This window comes from Malassezia vespertilionis, chromosome 5 (assembly GCF_029542925.1).
Source record: "Malassezia vespertilionis chromosome 5, complete sequence".
Taxonomy (NCBI): Eukaryota; Fungi; Basidiomycota; class Malasseziomycetes; order Malasseziales; family Malasseziaceae; genus Malassezia; species Malassezia vespertilionis.
In genome coordinates this window covers 132,510-145,239 of record NC_079251.1, presented here as the reverse complement: position 1 = coordinate 145,239, position 12,730 = coordinate 132,510, and the positions used below count along the sequence as shown (strand labels likewise).

Here is a 12,730-nt window from a genome sequence, read left to right as displayed (position 1 = left end):
TGCCGCTTACATCACGCCGTGTCATGGCGACGGTTATCGATAAGCCGCGCTTTTATAAGCCCGCGCATCCGGCGCGCACCAAGCCGCCGCCCGCAGATCCGTTGCTGGAGCCGAGCGCTACGGCAGCGCGCCTTGGTCTGCTTGCATCGTCGGCTGTTTCTAAAGATGCTTCGGCGCTTCAGTCGCATGCACAGGCAGGCATTGAATTGCAGGCAGCCGCGGAACGCGATCCTGCCGAGAAAGCGAGGCAGCAGGCCGAGCAGATCGCGTGGCTCGATACGGCGCGTAGCGCCTTACAAAAGTCTTTACCGCTGCTTGGCATTCGTGTAAGCGCGAGAGAATGCAGTGCGTTGGCGAAGCACGACGCTGTCCACTCCTTCGTGTTCCGCTCGCGCCGCGCAAAGCACATCTGTGCCGACCCAATTGGCGATCCGACTAAGCGTGTGCTGCAGCTTGGCGTAGAAAGGGAGGAGGAGCTGCCGGAAACCGCGCTGGAAGCGATGCGCGCTGTTGGTGGCGAACTGATTTCTCATCCCGTTGAATTTGGCTACGATTACTGGACCGTGGACCAAGTGCTCCGTGCAATTCTTCCCCACGCACTCGAGGAAGGCGCGCCTAGTGCCTTTTCCATGGTCGGGCACATTGCACACATCAATCTGCGCGAAGAGTATCTTGCCTACCGCTACTTGATTGGCCAAGTGATCCTTGAAAAAACGCCGCGCGTACGCACCGTGGTAAACAAACTCGACACGATCGACACCGCGTTTCGCGTGTTTGCCATGGAGCTCCTTGCAGGGGTGCCAGAGTACGAAGCAGAGGTGTCGGAATCCAACTGCATTTTCCAGCTGGATTTCCGTACTGTATACTGGAATAGCCGTTTGCACACCGAGCACGCTCGGCTCATTCAACAGTTCCATCCGTTCCAAGTCGTCGCGGATGTGATGGCCGGTGTGGGACCGTTTGCCGTACCGGCGGCGAAAAAGGGCGCATGGGTACTTGCGAATGACTTGAACCCCAACTGCTACGAAAGTTTGCTACGCAACAGGGAGCGCAACCATGTCGATACCCATTTACAGGCCACGTGCCAAGATGGACGTGCTATGGTGTGCACTAGTGTGCTTACCGCGTGGAACGCAGTATACCCAGGAGTGGCGCTACACGACGAGCTCAAGAGTGCACGACAAAGGCGCAAGGAAAAGGGGGCGCCACAGAAGACTGCGCCCAAGGTACAACGACGCCCAAGGCGCCTTGTCGATCACTTTGTGATGAACTTGCCCGCGACAGCGCTCGAGTTTCTCGACGCATACCGTGGAATCTATACGCGCTTGGGAGACTCCGTCGGGCACGACGCATTGACCGCTGAATTACATGCGCGGCTCGAAGATGTAGCGCAGGGCGACCTTGTGGAGCCGCTGCCCATGGTGCATGTCCATTGCTTTACCAAGGACGTGGAAAATGCAGGCCAGGATATCTGTGCGCGCGCGAGCAAGGTGCTTGGTCTAAACGGGGCTGAGTGCCTGACGCCGCCGCTCAATGACAAGCCAGGCACGCCGGATTTGTCACTGCACCTGGTCCGTTCCGTCGCGCCTAGCAAAGACATGTACTGCCTGAGCTTCCGCCTTCCGCGCAGTGTTTTGTTTGAAAAGAATGCATAGCTATCTACAATATACTAAAAATTGCGCTTTACGAGAATGCTTGCGACTGGGGCGTGTCACAGTCGTCGACTTGGTCGACAATGCTGTATCGCAGGTCCAGCACGCCTTGGCGCGTATTCAAAATGACCGCTAACTCGCTCGGTGGTTCCTCTCCAAGCTCTTCGGCACGCTTCCAGCGCTCAAGGCGTGTGAGGCCCGAGCATGGGCCGTACTTGGGATTCAAATCGAACACTCGCAACATCTGCTCAATACGATTCAAATGCTCTGCATGGACTCTTGTCAGTAGGCGCATATACGTACTGGGCTCGTGTGCCATGACCTTCTTGGTCTCGTTCCATAAATTATCGTAGAACGCACTATCGCAGTCCAGCGTAGGACGTCCTTCGGCGCATTGCAAAAGCGCTGCTGGGTAGACTCGCTCGACACGCTTCTCGGCTTGCTGCCGCCGCCGCTCAGCTTGCGCGGCCTTTTCAGTAATTTGTGCTTGTTGTACAGCCTTCTTCCCTGTCCTTCGTGCAGAATTGGAGCTGTGTGGTTTGGAATTGGTCAGACCAAGCGCATGCACACTCCTTGGGGCCATCGCAGGAGCAAATTGGCGCGCACACGCCCCTGCAGCGTCGATGTTGAAGCACGTGACTAAGGACGGACCATGGCGGGGTCGCTCGCGGCGGCATGGTCCACAATGGATGTTTGGCACGGGCGTATAGCGTATTGTGTGTGATACAGCGTGGCAGTTATATAGCCGATTTAGCTATGCATCGTCCGATACGCGCAATTTGCTTGCGTACAATATCATGCTTGTCGTGTAGCCAAAAGCGTTCGCGCGTTCGCCGGCCGCATTCCGTACGGCCGGCACACGCAGCATCATGTTAATGCTTTCTTCCCCATGCCAACACGCCATACTCGGCGTGCCAACATGCAACCGTCGTGCGCAGTCTCTTCACAGGTACCCTGTCGGTCCTCATGCAATCACCTGCAGTTGCTTAGCAAGCGGGGAATTAAGTTACTCACTATCTATTCTCACAGCAACACTGCATACCACACCACTAACTTGGGTCGTCGTACTGGATGACGCTATCGACTCCAAGTCAGGTAGAGACAGGGAAGTCGTCGATGGTTACTATTGTTGAAGAGCATCCATTACACGATACGCAACAACATGCAATGCACATGCCCTCTACCTCTCGGCAAGTCTCTGCAGCAGAGAAGCGCGATCACTCGCGCCGGTTTTCCAATATACATACCCGCAACCTATCGGCCTTTTTTCCGCGTCCAGGAACGGAGGCTGAACAAGAATATCTGGCCGCAAAAGCGGTCAGCCCAAACAACGCCTCGCCAGCGACGCCTGCTATGGCGGGCGAGTCGCCCACAAACAAATCTCGCGTTGATGCACGTCACATTCGACGTGCGAGTTACGCCATGTCTGACTCCTCGGATGGGCTAGGCGAGTCCAAAAGGCTTCCCTCGCAGCTGCCCTCGTTGATGACCGATGCTACACACTTGTACTCGCCTCAAATGCTGGACAGAAAAGCGTCGGATGCTTGGCCCCGCACTCCATCTCGGCCTGTTTCATCTCTGTGGTCAACGCCGGGCGAATCTGTGCGGAGCACATCGTCCCCTTTTACTCCAGAGAAGACCGGAACACCAGCGGACCAGCAAGGTCTGCCCGTCTCGCTTGGCATCTTGTCCATGTCGACATATTGCACTTTGCACCTGGTGCTGGGCGCAACGATCTGGCTGCTTGGCCTTGTGAATGATTCGCTTGGGCTCGTCGGGCTGGGCTTTATGTTTGTATTTGATGCTTTGGGGCTTTTAAGTACTACTTGGATGCGCGTGCTGGACGCCAAGGCACAAAGAGAGACCATCCAGCATCAGATGACGGTGCTTGCAGAGGACACTGCAGCATCACCGACCACAGCAGAGATTGCGCAGCCATTTGGATTGCGCCGATTGGAAACTCTGCTGGATTTTTCTCTTGTGGTCTACCTGTTGTTCGCTGCGATTTATATGTGCAAAGAGAATCTCGAGCATGCGCTGCTCGCTGCAGGACAACCCCACGAAGAAGACCGTCAAGGTATCCACTTGCCTGTGTTTATCCTACTTGCAGCAATGGTCATGACCATTTTTACCAATGGGCTACTCCGCTGTCATGCGCGTTTGGCAACTGCATGTGGGATGGGCTTGGACCCACGCCTTGGCTTGGACGGCCTTTCCACACGGAAAAGTAGGAACCATGCGCGGAATACATCTGTACTGAGTGCACCGCTGGTTGCTGCAGGGCCATTGTACGATGCTGTCTCAAATCCATTTGGGATGATGACACTCTTCTTTACCCCGGTCCTTTGCTTTTGTGCCTTGTTTCTGCCTGCGACACAAGTCGCATCTTTGGACAAGATTTTGGCTGGTTTGCAGGGTGCGGCGATGCTGTACATTAGTATCTCTGCACTCGGGCCGCTATGCAAGGTTCTATTACAAGCCTCGCCTTCGCAGAAGTTACCGCAGATGTTGCACTTGCACAGAGCGCTGGATACGATCGAGCAGCATGCATTGGTATCGCAAGTGAAGGATGCAAAGGTATGGCAGTTGACACTGCCGTCGCTTGCATATACAAAGGCCGCTGGCGGCACGGAAGGTCAGTCAGGGTTGGCAGGGATCATGGCTATGAAACAGGGGTCCAAGACGCCATCCCTGGTTGCGACCGTTCATGTTTTGCTTAAACCAGAGGCTACTGCAGAGCAGTGTGCAGAAATGGTACGCTACGTGTGGGAACAGTGTGCTCCTACGGTCTGTGCTAGCCGATCTATTCGTGCGGGCGAGTCGATGCGTGGGAACTTGGTTGGTGGTGAATTGACTGTGCAAGTAACACGCGAAGGACAGTATGTCGGTCAATATGGACATGGACATGGTCATGGTCACAATCACAGCCATGGTCATCACAGCCATGGTCCCGGTCATGAGCACAGCCATGGTCACGATCACAGTCACAGTCATGGTCACAATCATGAGCACAGCCATGGTCACGATCATAATCACAGCCATGGTCCCGGTCATGAGCATAGCCATGGACATTGAGACGACCACAACGACGCCTTTCTCATCTTCTCAACGGCAATAGTCACTATATCCGGCCCATGGCCATAGCATCTCTCATACCCATAACGAGCTTGCAAAAACTTGATATGTACGGTGCATCTACTGCTAGACCCGCTAATCCATACGGCATTTAAGTGTACGTTCAATAACCCTGTCCGGCGTACTAGAGTCAGAAACGGCGTACCAACGTACATTACGCGCACCAGGACACCCATACCAGAAAGCGCATCACGCTCGATACCATTGAGCATTGTCTGCGAAATGGTTTCAAACAAGTCTTCAGGCTCCAGATCAGGCTCCCACAGTGACTCGGCCATGCCAAATAGGCGGTCGCTCGCCGTGCCGCTCACGACAAAGTCTTTTGCATAATTGAGGCACCCAATCACGTCCGAATTCACAATAAAAGGCTCGCTCTTCGAGTTTATCCCTGCAACTACTGGCTCAATAAAGTAGGGGCCGAATCTGTGGTAAGTCGCATTTGCAACGTACCGTCGCTCATACAGAGTCGAGCTCATGAGGTGTGCAAACGTTTCCGGCTCAATCTCGCGGTCCTCCTTCATACGGTACATGTTCAAACGATAGCGAAACTTTTCACGAAGGGTAGTTGTGTCTGTAGCAAGCCCCGGAAGGCCAACATATATCCGGTCTGTCGCCTTGAACACCTTGTCGAAGTTGGTCGCAAGGAGCATGGCCTGCTGCCCGATACGCAAATCGGTGGCAATCGCGACACAGTTCTTTCCTTTCATCGCAATGACACTCCCCCCATTATACTCCATTACGCTCACTATTGTCAGCCATGGCACTGCGACGCACTTTTGGTGGGACGGTCAAGACGCGCAGGAGACTTGCGTGGAGCTCGATCACGTGTCACGTGATATCGACACACGCGCTCGCTCGCCACTCTGCGTTGACCATCATGAAGGAGGTGACGAGGAAGATGGTGACGGATGTCGCCGTCTTTGCGGTGTCACAGATCGCATTTTACTATGCGTTTAAATATGTCATGACTTCTTTGGATCCGAACCGCCAAAAGCAGCAAGATGCGAAGAAGGTGTCGGATTCAAAGCTCGGCAAGCTCGGTCTCCGCTCCAAGCAAATCAAGCTGAACGAGCACGAGGAGCAGATTGCATCGGAGCTTATCTTGCCGGAGGATATACCTGTGACGTTTGAGTTAATTGGTGGACTGGAAGGGATCATTTCTAGCTTGCAAGAAAGTGTGATTGCGCCCTTGTGCTACCCTCAATTGTTCAACAGCGCAAGCGGTCTGCTCGGTGCACCGAAGGGTGTGTTGCTGTATGGACCCCCAGGAACGGGCAAGACGATGCTGGCCAAGGCTCTTGCCAAGGAGAGCGGCGCGACGTTTATCAACATGCATGTTTCTACGCTGACGAACAAGTGGTTCGGCGAGTCGAACAAGTTGGTCGCTGCGCTCTTCGGTCTTGCACGTAAGCTCCAGCCAAGCATTATCTTTATTGATGAGATTGATAGCTTTTTGCGTGAGCGTGCGAGCGGGGACCACGAGGTGACAGCGATGATGAAGGCCGAGTTCATGACCCTCTGGGATGGCCTCACCTCCTCCACCGACCGGATCCTCGTACTCGGTGCGACAAACAGGCCCAACGACATTGACGCCGCGATTTTGCGGCGTATGCCGAAGCGCTATGCCGTGCGTCTTCCAGAATCGGCGCAGCGTAAAAAAATCCTGGCCATCATGCTTTCCAACGTGCCGTGCCACCCTTCGTTTGACCTTGAGCAGCTTGTCCGCAAGACGGACGGGTACAGTGGTAGCGACCTGCGCGAGCTGTGTCGTGCCGCCGCCATGGTTCCCGTGCGTGAAGTATTGCGTAGTCGTACGGGCCGTGAAAGGGTGGCGCGCGCAAGGAAGAGCGCGCCCGGCACCGTGGATACAATCGGCGAAACGGAGCTCTCCATGAGCATCCGCCCATTAAAAAACTCGGATTTTTTTCAGTCGGATACGGCTACGCCATTGCATGATGCCACAGAGGTAGACGCACTAGACTAACAATTCGACTTTTGTATTATGCAACCTACACACGGCAGTTGTCAATGCTCAGTATAAGAACATCGCTAGCGCCCACTCCCTCCAAGCGGTCCATTACATTGGCCACGTCAGAGCGGTTGACCATGCTCGACACCGCATTCCAATCGCTCTCTTCCAGCGTGCTCACCGTGGCTGCGCGCCGTCCTGGGGTAATACTGAGCGCCTCTTCCAGCGCTGACTTGGGAATATTATACTGGCACAAGACATACTTGGAAGCAGCTATTACACCCCGAATACGCGCAGTGATGAGCGCAATGAGCGACATGTTGGAGCGCGCATGGGGCGTGATGGGGCGGATCAAAATCGCCTCGGACTGCAGCAGGGTTGAAATTGGCTTCAAGCCGCATGCACGCATCGTTTCCCCAGATTCTGTCGTCAGCATAACTACTAAATTTGCCACGTACCGACCAAGTCCACTGCAGTAGAAAGGTATAGTGTTAGTCCATGCTCTTCTACACAGCCATCAACGTACCGATACCGTCTGCTAGGCCAAGTGCACACGCAGTCTCGACGCTGCCATTCAGGTACGCAATCGTGGTTGCTTGTGCAGGATTCGACTTCTTTTCCAGCTCTTTAAAATACTCTCCAGCAAGGTGGTCAAAACTCGTCGCAATCTTCTTGCCAATCAAATCCTCTACCGTCTGGATCTCACCACCCTCCGGGACTTGGACCTGGAGCGCACATTTGCCGAAGCCAAGCGCAAGCTCTTCCTGCACTGCATTCGCAATCGCCGGCCCTGCCTCCTGCACCATGTCTTGGCCAGTAACTCCCAAATCTACGTCTCCATTTGCAACAAAGTGCGGGATATCCGCTGCTGGCAAGAAGACAAGCGCGATGGGCAGGTTCTTTACGAGCGCCACGTCCAAGCGATGGGCGCGCTTGAACTGAATGTCGGCGCCGCTCAAAAGCTGCAGACAGGTCTCATACAGACGACCTCTCAATTAGGAAACCAAACACAAAACCACACACCTTTCTTGGGGATTGCAAATAACAGGCGGTCCTTAAGGTTTTCTGGACGCAAAAGCTGCGACATGGTAAGAATGCAAGTGGATACGACGTCACACGCGCGCGTCCGCACGTGGGTGCGACCAAACCACCCGATCCCGATCTCGCTTGTGCAAAATACCACTCACGCCATGCGCTGCACGAACTGTGGCTCGCTTGCGATCGACTTTGCAGACTCGCAGGCAGTATGCAGTGCTTGTGGTGTCGTGCTGGAAGAGTCGCAAATTGTCAGTGATATCACGTTTGCAGAAAATACGGCGGGTGGCGCCGTGGTGCAGGGAAGTTATTTAGGCGCAGATCAAGGTATGTATTGCGACAGCATTTAACAACAGTACGTGCCCGCACATCGGGCCCTGGATTCCGTGGAAGCTCAGCGGGAGAATCGCGTGAGTGCACAATAGCAAATGGTACGTGTTGACTTTTGCGTGTTGACAACAGCCCGTTGGAATATTACTCGCATGGCTACGGCGCGTGGCGTAACGACCCACGTTGCAGAGCGCGCGCTCCGTTTCTTCCAACTTGCGTTGGATGGTGGCACAGCCACGGCCGCGGGTTCGCAACCGAAAAATTTTGTGCTGGGGCGCAAATCAGACTACACGGTGGCCTCGTGTCTGTATGTCGCATGTCGCATGGCAAAGACGACACACATGCTGATCGATTTCGCCGATGTGATCCAGGTGAATGTGTTTGTGCTTGGGCGTAGCTACCTGCGGCTCTTACGTGTGCTCAATTTACAAATGCCGCTCATCGACCCATCCTTTTACATTAGCCGTTTCGCTGCACTGCTCGAGTTCGGCGACGAGACGCAGCGCGTCGTCACAGATGCTACGCGGCTTGTAACACGGTTCAAAACGGACTGGATGGTCGAAGGACGCCGGCCTGCTGGAATTTGTGGCGCATGCCTCCTGCTTGCAGCGCGCATGAATCATTTTCGTCGCTCCGTCACAGAGATTGTTCAAGTCGTGAAAATTGCCGACGTCACGCTCCGGAAACGCCTGGAAGAATTCAAGTCTACGCCAAGCGGCCAGCTTACCATTGAGGATTTTCGCAGTGTCTGGCTTGAAGAGGAGAACAATCCACCCGCATTTGCACGCGCGCGTGTCCCAAAAGCAACTGTTAAGAGCGCCGACGCACACCATGTCGCTCCAGAGTATGCAGAACTGCAGGCACCTACCGAGCAAGATGCATCCAAATACGCATTCGATGGCGAGATTGAGCGCCTGGCGGATCAGGCGACGGAGCAGGAAATCAATTTGTATTTACAGCAGGACGATATCCGCGCGCTTGATTCGGATCTCTCCGTCCAAGAACGCATGCGTCTAGAGCGGGCCAAGTCGGGGCATGTAGTCGCTGAGCAGCAGACTGAAGCGCTGGAGCAGCCCGAGCAAGAAGGAGACGGCTCGCTGGATGGCTTGGACGAGTCGGAACTGGACAACTTTATCCTGTCCGAGGAAGAAGTCAAGATCAAGGAGCGCGTTTGGATGGAATTCAACAAGGACTACCTGGAAGCTGCACTTGCACGGCAGCTTAAACTCGAGGCGGACCAAAAAGCAGGCATTGCGCCTACCACGCGAAACGTACGTATGCGCTTACCCATGCTGACAATAGCGCAAGCGGCAAAAGCCACGCGATGGCACAACAGCGCCGACCAAGTCTGCGGCAGAGTCTGCAAAGCAAATGATGCTCCAAAAGCGCTGGTCACGCCGAATCAATTACGACGTACTAAACAGTCTATTTCCAGGTGGAAGCGACGCCCAGTTAGGGTCGAAGAATACCTCTCATGACAAGCGCAATAACACTACACCACCACTCAGCGAAAACGAGGAAAGCGAGGAGGATACTACGCAAGCGAAGCGTGCACGTGCGACAGAAGGACACGATGTTGTCAGCATGGAGCATGCGGACGAGCCGTACGAACAAGACGAATACTGGTAAGGTCCTCGGTCTTTTTTACGCGACCTGTAATTAGCTCAGATACCCTGTATTATGTCATGCGGAGGTCCGTTAGGTAATCTGCCGTGCATGTATCACCGTTACGGTTGTTGCCCCGTGCGCGCTCACTGCAAAGGTGCTTTGCCTCTGACCAACCAGCAATTGCATATTACCGGTTATGCATCTCCCCCAAAGCACTAGACACCCATATCGTCTCTTTTTGTCGCAGCCATGGCGCAGAAATGTTGTTCCGCCAGAGAATGTACGGCGAAAACCGTACAAATGCAAAAAGTGCAGCCGGCTGCCGACCACGCGCTATTCAAATACCCAGCCGTTCCACCGATTCTTTCCCATCGTTTCTTTGCACAACATGGCGCCAATCGCTACGCATGACGACCGCCCCCAGAATATTGTAACCAAACCTAAAAAGGAGCCAGCTATGCGCTTCGCCAATTTCGACGTCACTGACCAGGTATTCTACGCCAATGATGCTGCGGTCGGTATCGTGAACTTGAAGCCCATTGTCCCTGGCCACGTATTGGTCATTCCACGAAAGCAATACAAGCGTGTCGCCGACATTCCCAATGCCGAGCTCGGCCCTTTCTTCGCCGCCGTACAGCACATTGGGAAGATAATTGAGCAGGCGTACGTGGGTGATTCGCTTTCTATTGCCATCCAGGACGGCTCGAGTGCCGGGCAAACCGTGGACCATGTTCATGTCCACATTTTGCCGCGCCGTAAAGGCGATATCGAGCCGAATGACCTTGTTTATGAGCACCTCGAAAAGTTCGGCCTCGAGCTAAACAATTTGCATTCCAAGAAGATGGACAGCGAGCGTAGCCCACGTACCAAAAAGCAGATGCAAGCGGAATCAAAATGGCTTCGTGAGCAATGCGCCGAAAAGGAACGCTCCGGACGCCTCCCTGTCACGCTCCTTAGCGGCTTTCTCGGAGCAGGAAAGACGACGCTCATGCGGAATATTCTCTCAGACCCTAACCATGGCATGCGTATTGCAGTTATTGTCAACGACATGGGTGAGCTAAACATTGATGCTCAGCTCATTGCGCGCGGAAGCCACAGTGTTACGAAGCGCTCTGAGCAAATTGTGGAGATGACCAATGGGTGTGTTTGCTGTACACTCCGTGGCGATCTTTTGGAAGAAGTAGCGAACTTGGCGCGTGACAATGCGATTGACTACCTCCTCATCGAGTCGAGTGGTATCTCTGAGCCAATGCAAGTGTGTGAAACGTTTAGCGAGGAGTTTGCCGAGATGCACAAGATGGCTGCTGAAGAGTTGGAGGACAAGGAAGGGAAGAATGCGCGCCTTGCGGCTATTTTAGAACAAGGTGGTCTCCCCGCTGTTGCTCGCTTGGACACATGCTGTACCGTCGTGGACGCGGCAAATATGCTCAATGACTTCCACACTGCCGACTTTTTGGTCGACCGGCACGGCAAAGACGACGTCCCGGAAGAAGACGACCGAAACATTAGCGATCTCATGGTCGATCAAATCGAGTTTGCAGACTGTATCGTGGTGAACAAGTGCGATATGGTGTCTGAGAAAGAACTAAAGACGGTCGAGGGTATCATTAAACACTTGAACCCTGTTGCAAAGGTCATTACTACGTCGCATGGCGACATAAGCCCGAAGGAAGTGATGGGCACGAACCGTTTTAGCTACGAAAAGGCAGCTACCAGTGCTGGATGGCTGCGCAGCCTGTCAGAAGAACTCAAGCCTGAAACGGAGGAGTATGGAATTGGCAGCTTTGTATACCGCGCTCGCCGTCCTTTTCATCCCGAGCGCCTTTGGAGCGTAATTCGCGAAAACTTCGTCGTGATCCAAGCCGAGTACATCGACGACGGCGAAGAAGATGGGGATGAAAATGAGGATGAAAATGAGGATGAAAATGAAGATGAAAATGAAGATGAAGAAAATGATCAAGATGAACCTATGCAAGAAGAAGAGGAAGAAGAGGAACAGCCTCAATTGAACCCTGCCGCCCGGCTCAAGAGCAAGAAAGAAAGCCCCATTTGGTCGAACCTACTCCGCTCGAAAGGATTCATGTGGCTAGCGACTCGGCCACTCATGTTTGGAGAATGGTCGCAGGCTGGAGTCATGCTCACACTTACTGGTGGGGCCCGCTGGCGCTGTGAGCTTGCAGAGGAGCTTTGGCCCACGGACCCTGAAATTGTGAGTGCCATGAAGGCCGACTTTGACTATACCACGCCTTGGGGTGACCGCCGCCAAGAACTCGTTTTTATCGGAACGGAAATGGGCACGACACAGGAGCGTATTACAGAAGCGCTGAATGCGTGCCTATTGAACGATGAGGAATGGGAGTCGTGGCAAAAGATCATGAACTCGCGGAGCCGTAAACTGTCAAGCATGGAAGCGAAGCAAGAAAAGCTGCAGCAAGTATTCATGGATGGATTCGAAGACTGGATTGACCCTGAAGATCCGGAGGAATTGGCCAAACACGAGGGTCATGATCATTAAGAATGTACCAAAAAAAAAAAGAGTAGCGCTATACACGTAGGCTTTCCTTCACAATGTCCCTGTCGACACTGCAATTAGTACGCCCAGAACGGCAAATAGCAGTGCCCCAGTTAGGACAGATATGCCAAATACTAGTGTAAGCATGCACACTGTACGCACTTTCCACGCGTCCCCCCACAAACATTCCGCGTATCAATTCCTTTTGCACATATAAAAATCGATGCGCGCCGAAATACATGACAATAATGCCAACGCCCACAAACGAAATACCAAACGGCGTTCCAAAACGCTTTAGTGAATCCACCCTAATATTTCCAGCATCTCCGCTGCCTTGTTGGGACGTGCTCATAGCGTCCGGCGCAGTTGACTTGACAATCATGTGCGGAAGCCGAAAAAGTTGGGCAATCGCGCTTCAGTCAGTATCAGGCTTTGACATACATGCCAATGGCTACCAGGCTCAACGATGTGCGCATCCATGCCAAAAAC

General features: G+C 53.7%; 8 protein-coding genes across 8 annotated transcripts; 5 read left to right on the top strand and 3 right to left on the bottom strand.

The window, feature by feature from the left end:
• Nucleotides 1-23: 23 nt before the first annotated feature.
• On the top strand, nt 24-1,655 carry TRM5 (tRNA (guanine(37)-N(1))-methyltransferase; the record flags this gene model as incomplete). Its single annotated transcript, XM_056207335.1, has 1 exon — nt 24-1,655. One exon carries the CDS (start codon nt 24-26, stop codon nt 1,653-1,655), a length of 1,632 nt encoding a protein of 543 aa, XP_056063310.1.
• A 28-nt stretch (nt 1,656-1,683) lies between these two features.
• Nucleotides 1,684-2,235, bottom strand: MVES1_002506 (uncharacterized protein; the record flags this gene model as incomplete). The annotated part of the gene is made up of 2 exons (XM_056207334.1): nt 1,684-1,928; nt 1,956-2,235. The coding sequence occupies 2 exons, from the start codon at nt 2,233-2,235 to the stop codon at nt 1,684-1,686; spliced, it is 525 nt and encodes a 174-aa protein (XP_056063309.1).
• Nucleotides 2,236-3,074: 839 nt separating this feature from the next.
• Nucleotides 3,075-4,770, top strand: MVES1_002505 (uncharacterized protein; the record flags this gene model as incomplete). Its single annotated transcript, XM_056207333.1, has 2 exons — nt 3,075-4,417; nt 4,533-4,770. The coding sequence occupies 2 exons, from the start codon at nt 3,075-3,077 to the stop codon at nt 4,768-4,770; spliced, it is 1,581 nt and encodes a 526-aa protein (XP_056063308.1).
• Nucleotides 4,771-4,862: 92 nt separating this feature from the next.
• On the bottom strand, nt 4,863-5,494 carry PUP3 (proteasome endopeptidase complex; the record flags this gene model as incomplete). The annotated part of the gene is made up of 2 exons (XM_056207332.1): nt 4,863-4,911; nt 4,941-5,494. 2 exons carry the CDS (start codon nt 5,492-5,494, stop codon nt 4,863-4,865), a joined length of 603 nt encoding a protein of 200 aa, XP_056063307.1.
• A 170-nt stretch (nt 5,495-5,664) lies between these two features.
• On the top strand, nt 5,665-6,771 carry MVES1_002503 (uncharacterized protein; the record flags this gene model as incomplete). The annotated part of the gene is made up of 1 exon (XM_056207331.1): nt 5,665-6,771. The coding sequence occupies one exon, from the start codon at nt 5,665-5,667 to the stop codon at nt 6,769-6,771; it is 1,107 nt and encodes a 368-aa protein (XP_056063306.1).
• A 25-nt stretch (nt 6,772-6,796) lies between these two features.
• On the bottom strand, nt 6,797-7,843 carry HIS1 (ATP phosphoribosyltransferase; the record flags this gene model as incomplete). Its single annotated transcript, XM_056207330.1, has 4 exons — nt 6,797-7,179; nt 7,215-7,226; nt 7,283-7,744; nt 7,780-7,843. The coding sequence occupies 4 exons, from the start codon at nt 7,841-7,843 to the stop codon at nt 6,797-6,799; spliced, it is 921 nt and encodes a 306-aa protein (XP_056063305.1).
• A 103-nt stretch (nt 7,844-7,946) lies between these two features.
• BRF1 (transcription factor TFIIIB subunit brf1) lies at nt 7,947-9,750 on the top strand (the record flags this gene model as incomplete). Its single annotated transcript, XM_056207329.1, has 3 exons — nt 7,947-8,118; nt 8,254-9,392; nt 9,424-9,750. 3 exons carry the CDS (start codon nt 7,947-7,949, stop codon nt 9,748-9,750), a joined length of 1,638 nt encoding a protein of 545 aa, XP_056063304.1.
• Nucleotides 9,751-10,117: 367 nt separating this feature from the next.
• MVES1_002500 (uncharacterized protein) lies at nt 10,118-12,244 on the top strand (the record flags this gene model as incomplete). Its single annotated transcript, XM_056207328.1, has 1 exon — nt 10,118-12,244. One exon carries the CDS (start codon nt 10,118-10,120, stop codon nt 12,242-12,244), a length of 2,127 nt encoding a protein of 708 aa, XP_056063303.1.
• Nucleotides 12,245-12,730: the final 486 nt, after the last annotated feature.